The 6804-nt window shown below is 32.2% G+C and overlaps 1 protein-coding gene across 1 annotated transcript in view; it reads left to right on the top strand.

Annotated features, from left to right (window-relative positions):
- Positions 1–6804, top strand: part of LOC106471770 (DNA polymerase epsilon catalytic subunit A-like) — a gene marked incomplete at its 5' end in the record, with an annotated part of 43591 nt that overhangs the window by 19550 nt on the left and 17237 nt on the right. The window contains 7 exons of the mRNA XM_022400386.1: positions 450–659; positions 2218–2421; positions 2813–2945; positions 3842–3938; positions 5586–5724; positions 6281–6393; positions 6650–6778. Of these exons, the coding sequence (XP_022256094.1) occupies positions 450–659; positions 2218–2421; positions 2813–2945; positions 3842–3938; positions 5586–5724; positions 6281–6393; positions 6650–6778 (1025 nt within the window). The remainder of the gene's footprint in view (positions 1–449; positions 660–2217; positions 2422–2812; positions 2946–3841; positions 3939–5585; positions 5725–6280; positions 6394–6649; positions 6779–6804) is intronic.

Below are 6804 nucleotides of genomic sequence, written 5' to 3'. Positions count from 1 at the left end.
CTAAAAATAAATATGAGGTCTAATCTATTAATCACTTCACCACTTGTCACCAAGTTGTACCAGAATTGGAGAAGTAACATCAGTAACAAAGACAAAAAAAAAAAAAGTAGGTTTTTTATTGTGGTGAAGTTTATTATACGTTGGGGTTTTTATTTCCCTTTTATTCGCCACCCTTTTACTGAACCGATATTTAAGCCTAATATAAGTTTTTTATTGTGGTGAAGTTTATTATACGTTGGGGTTTTTATTTCCCTTTTATTCGCCACCCTTTTACTGAACTGATATTTAAGCCTAATATAAGTTCACTGTGGTGAGTAAAAAACAACTAAAAAGAGTGAACATATAAGTTACTGAAATTACTTTCTTTTATTTATTGTTTTGTAAATTAAATATAATGTGTATTTTTATAAGAATAGGAAGTAGCTTTTTTTATTTATTTTAACATGTAGGCATCATTGGAGGGCACATCTCGGGACAGTCAGTCTGTGTTGGATATAGAAGATATTGGTAAAAAACAGCTTCCAACTTCCAGTTCTCCACGTCCAATTGTTACGTCCACAAAACGTAAGCGTACCAACTCTGGCAGCTGGCAAGTAGAAGCTGAGATTCAAACCTGGAGAGAGAAACTAGGACCTCCACCACCACTTGGTAACACAAGGGTTAGTTTAATTGAAGTTGAACCTTTTAATAACACTTCATTTTGATTAAAGTTGCTCGAAATGTTAGTATTTAAAAATACAAAGATGTGGTAATAATCATTCAGGTTTAAATTATTGATGAAAAAAGGTTTTTTTTTTCCCTTAACTTTACCTTTTAATCATAATTTTAAATTATTTCTCACATTTCATTGACATTTAATCTGTCAGATCAAGTAAACTTATAGTAAAAGTCATTGTTTTAATTATTTATTGTTAAGGTTTCTGGATCATAATTTGACTAATTAATTTTTTTTGAAATTCTTCCTTTTAATTGGATGGAACTTAATGTATTCAATTACTGTGTTTAAGGAATTTTATCAATTCCAACAATTTTCTGTAAAAAGTAAGAATAATGATCTTTACTCTCCAGTTAATAATAATAGAAAAATAAAATGGTACCACATGATGGCAGGTTACATGATGGTATCACGTTGCCAGATCTTACACAATGGTGCCACATGATGGCAGGTTACATGATGGTATCATGATGCCAGATCTTACACAATGGTATCACATGATGGCAGGTTTTTCAATGTAATACAAGTTATAGTAACCAAATGCTCATTTCAGAAACAAAAGAAATTAATTCTAATAATTTAATGAGGTTAACTACAAAAAAAGAGGTTAAGTTGATAAAATGCCAGACAAAAATTACTTTTACTTTCCAGATAATAATAAAAAAAACACTTTATATTTCAACCAACGTTTTGTCATTGTTTGATGCCAGTTCTTGTACTACTAACTCCAGTGAAGCCACAATGATGAAATGTGGGCCGAAATAAAATGTAAGATCTGCCATCATGTGGTACCATTGTGTAAGATCTGCCATCATGTGGTTCCATTGTGTGAGATCTGCCACCATGTGGTACTATCATTCAAGACCTGATGTCATGTGATACTTTTATGCAAGACCTGGCATCATGATACCATCATGTGGTACCATCATTCAAGACCTGATGTCATGTGGTACTTTTATGCAAGATCTGGCATCGTGATGCCATCATGTGGTACCAGATCTGACATAATTTGGTATTATTATTCAAGGCCTGATGTCGTGTGGTACCATAAACTAAGACCTGTTGTCATATGCAAGAAATGTTAAACTTCCTTGGGGAGATTTTATGGTACAAAATGTTTAATAACAACAAATAATGTCCAGTAGTAATTGGGTAGTAAAATAGTAGTAATTGGGTAGTAATTGTCCAGTAGTAATTGGGTAGTTTGCAGAGAAGATGGCGATTTGTTTAATAACAACAAATAATGTCCAGTAGTAATTGGGTAGTAAAATAGTAGTAATTGTCCAGTAGTAATTGGGTAGTTTGTAGAGAAGATGGCGATTTGATCTAGTGTTGCTAAATATATGAAATTGATACATGAAGTGTTTAAGTAAAATAAAACTTGGATTGTATTCATAAGCCTTACTCTTCCAATTCAGAAGTTTTCATGATACAGAATTTTTTTGACTACACGTTGTGGACTATAAAGTTATCAAGATGAAAAAAAATAATTTTTTTTTTAGGGAGAGAGACAAGAATGGTTACAATATCAAAAGAAAAAGTGGGCTTTCCAACTTCGTCAACGAGAAATGAGGCATCAAAGGCATCGTGTGGGAGAGGGCAATGCGACTAAAAGAGGCAGAGTTATTCAGAATAGAACAGGAATTGGTGACTTCCTACGCCGCACCCAGAAATCTCTGCTGGACACTCCATGGCAAATAATTCAGGTTAGAAAGAGAGAGAGAGGCTAAAAGTAAAAGATTTTTTATTTAGCATTCATGTAATTTAACATTTAATCTAACATAATCAGAGTTAATTAGTTTAAATAATGAACTTAAATGGTTTTAAAATTTTAACATGCTTAGAACCAACACTGAAACTACGAACATAGAAATTCTTAAACATAGAATGAGAGAGAGAGGCTAAAAGTAAAAGATTCTTTATTTAGCATTCATGTAATTTAACATTTAATCTAACATAATCAGAGTTAATTAGTTTAAATAATGAACTTAAATGGTTTTAACATGCTTAGAACCAACAATGAAACTACGAACATAGAAATTCTTAAACATAGAAAGAGAAATGTGTAATTCTGTATTTGTTTCATTATTACTTTAGGTAGCTGAAAGTGGCCAATTAGGAGTTTACCGTCTGTGGGCTTTAGTTGGTCAAGATCTTCATCAGATACGTTTGAATGTACCCAGAATTTTTTACGTTAACCAAAGAGTTCCCAAAGAAGGAGAGAGTCCACGTATGTGTCCTTTGTTGTTGTCCACGTATGTGTCCTTTGTTGTTGTCCACGTACGTGTCCACGTATGTGTCCTTTGTTGTTGTCCACGTATGTGTCCTTTGTTGTTGTCCACGTACGTGTCCACGTACGTGTCCTTTGTTGTTGTCCACGTACGTGTCCTTTGTTGTTGTCCACGTACGTGTCCTTTGTTGTTGTCCACGTACGTGTCCTTTGTTGTTGTCCACGTACGTGTCCTTTGTTGTTGTCCACGTATGTGTCCTTTGTTGTTGTCCACGTATATGTCCACGTATGTGTCCTTTGTTGTTGTCCACGTATGTGTCCTTTGTTGTTGTTGTTAACTGTTCAAGAACTTATGTCGGTTTCACATAGTTTTAGTTCAGTTTCTCCATTACAAAATTACTGCCAACCAATGTGATCTAATTTTTAAAACTACATTTTTTTCTTCCCATTATTTTGAGCTGTTTTAAAACTACGAAAACTTGGAGCGCTCACAAACGGTTTTTACACAACTAATTAAAAACTACTTTTTGAGAAACATGATAAACTATCTTTTTTTTTGTCTTTTTATATTTGTATTTTTTGATGACAGTACCTATGAAAGGCACTTTGTCTTCATTTTAATGCACAGATGAAGTTAATTAAAGAAAACAGTAATAGTCTTTAAGGGGTTAATTCATCTTGTTGGAAAGTTTTGTTGTTAAGAGCATTATTTGTTTTTGTGTATTTTTGTAAGTTTCTTTATTTGTTGTAAACTTATTGAAAAATATGCTCAAAGAATAATTATAGTTTTATTTACTGAAATTGTGTCAGATTTTTTTTTTTCTATAATTATTGCTTTCTTAATATGTATCTTAATGTTATTCATTAAGCTCGTATCTGTTGTTCTATCTCATTAGTGTGGAAGAAAGTGATGAGGACATTGCCAAGATCCAATCCTGTCTATTATTTATATGAATACACAGTACCAGAAAAAGTTTTTCAGCAACACAGCAAGTAAGTTTTTTTGTGTGTTACACATTAGTTCGTATACCTTCTTTAGTGCTTCAAAAACTTCTTCATAAATAATTTTGTTTGAAACTTTGCTTGGAGGAGTCTGCAGCCATCAAGTTAACACCAGTTTTCAAATATGGTTATTCTCTCCACGTGACAGATTCTTTTGTAGAAGAGCCAGGTGTAGCCTGGTGGTTTATGTGCTGTACTGTGAACCTAAGGGTTCATGCCCCATTAATGCAAAACTGTGCCCTGCAATTTGGCCTATGGTTGCATTATAGCAGTGTGGTCAAATTCCACCGTTTGATTATAGAGTAGCACAAAAGTTGATATTGAGTGTTATTGATTAGCTGCCTTCGCGTTAATTTATCAGTTCAAAGTTAAGAACCAGTAACACAGAAAATCCTTCTGTAACTTTGTGCAAAAATTGTAAAATGTACAAACCTTTTGAAGAATTTGTACAGACTTAAAACATCAGAACAGCTTTACACATAGTAGTTTTATTCAGGTTTAGAATTTGTGGCATAGAATAAAGTCCAATTAAGTTTCTGAAATGATATTGTATCACTGTAATCTTCTTTTAATCCTCTCACTACAAGTAGGTCAGAGTGCATGTCATGACCTTTTATAGAGTTACACTGAAAGTTTAATTAAACTACTTTATTATTAATGTGTACCAATAAACTTAGCATCAAACATTGTTAATAAATTAAATTTTAATATTGTATAAGTTTTAAGCTCTTAATTTTATAAGGAAATATTTTTAAAAATCCTCGATCCTAAAATCCTATTATGAGGATTGTGACATTTGTTCTCTACATCTTTAATTTATTTACCATCCCTCTCTGAAGTACAGAATTCAACTCATTATAATATAGACAATGTTTAATCTTTATAGCTTTCAATCTTGTTTATATACGGAGCCATAAACTAGAAAATCAGATCCACTTGTCACATCCTCTCTTACAAGTTGCCAATAATTCTTTGTGACATTTTATACTATATCATATATATAACCAATAGAAAACCATTGTTTTAATCTGTCAGATGATATTTAATGCCACGTTGCTTCAAGTAAAGAGTATTTTCAGCTTGTCTTCAGTATAAATGTTTACCTCATGGTGTTCAAATGAAAATCACTTTGCACTAGGAGCAGTCGGCACTGATTCCATATATTCATGGATAAATCTTCAGTGAAAATACTTAAATAAAGACTTGTAATATTTACTGAAAGTTTGCCAGATACACAAAAGATATTAAAATTATAATATGGGAACTGGTGATTACTTTGTGGTTACGAGGTTGGTCACATTGACCAACACATTGACACCATATGGAAAGGATTAAAGAGAGTTGTAGATGGCATTTTGATTAGTTGGACTGATTCCATCTGGTTTTGGAAAGGATGTTTCAGACATGTTCTGAAATGTTGTCTCCAAAACCAAACAGAAGCCAATTACTCTGACCTTTCTTTATATTATCTTTTAGGTATTGAATATGTTGTTGTTTTTTTCCGTCATAAAATCTTGTAGATATAAAATATGTCTTATTATTCTACATATGTTTCATAATAGAGATTCGACGTAAATATCTTATCTGTAAAAAACGTTTGGTAGATCTTATTTCTGAATAAATTTTTTTATTACATAGTGAGCTAATGGCAGAGTTATCGTCACCACACATTGAAGGGATCTACGAAACACAAGTCCCATTGGACTTCCGGGTGTTAGTAACATTGGGATGTGTTTGCAAAGTTTCCAAATCGTTTGTTCGTGAGTATGCTTCCAAAGTAAGTTTCAAGTGATAATATTTCTGTGAATTGAGCCTCGTGCTTCCTTGAATGTGTAAAGATAAAATACTAGCAATACTGTTCTTTGCTTTTATGTGTAAAGATAAAATACTGGCAGTACTGATCCTAGCTTTTATGTGTAAAGGTAAATACTGGCACTACTGATCCTAGCTTTTATTTGTAAAGATAAAATACTAGCAATACTGATTCTAGCTTTTATGTGTAAAGATAAAATACTAGCAGTACTGATACACAGAGTGGTGGTACAAGTAGATATACCTCACGCTTCCAGCTGGTAAATAGTTGTACTGGGCTAGGGTACCAAATTCTAAGTGTCTTAAATCAAATGTATCACGTTCCTGTAAAATAATAAATATCAAATAATGATTTTTCACCATAACAAAAACAATTAAAAAGTGATTTATAAAGTTGAACAGATTTAAGCAACATTTTGTGATGGAGTAAAAGCTAGGATCAGTACTACTATTATTTTATCTGTACACATAAAAGCTAGGATCAGTATTGCTAGTATTTTATCTTTACACATAAAAGCTAGAACAGTATTGATAGTATTTTATCTTTACACATAAAAGCTAGAATTAGTACTGCTAGTATTTTATCTTTACACATAAAAGCTAGGAAGTATATCTATCTGTACCACCACTCTGTGTAAGTATATCTATCTGTACCACCACTCTGTAGTCTTTTCTGTTTTTCTATGTGGCATTTGAATGTCACATAATGATTTTTTTTCAAATAAAACTTTTTGTCGTTTAGTTTTTAGTTTAAACTATATAAACCTGTTGGAAGTGAGTTTAATTTCCTTGAAATATCTAATGAAATATACCCCTCAGTTTAACATTTCTTGTATGTTTTTGATTAAACACTGGAGATTACCAGTTTCTTATAATGGTTATTTTTCCAGGGGTAGTAAAGCTATGTTTGGGCTTTTTGTACCACCAGTGAAAAGGACCTATGTGTTCGTGGTAGATTCAGTCAAAACCAATCAAATGCCAAATATGAATTCTTTATATAATTCTGAAAGAACAACCAAGTAAGTTTTGCTAGAATTGTTTCTTC

Source organism: Limulus polyphemus, unplaced genomic scaffold (assembly GCF_000517525.1).
Source record: "Limulus polyphemus unplaced genomic scaffold, Limulus_polyphemus-2.1.2 Scaffold4844, whole genome shotgun sequence".
NCBI classification, from domain to species: domain Eukaryota; kingdom Metazoa; phylum Arthropoda; class Merostomata; order Xiphosura; family Limulidae; genus Limulus; species Limulus polyphemus.
Note: the sequence above shows the minus strand (reverse complement) of the source record. Positions and strands in the feature narration are given on the sequence as shown.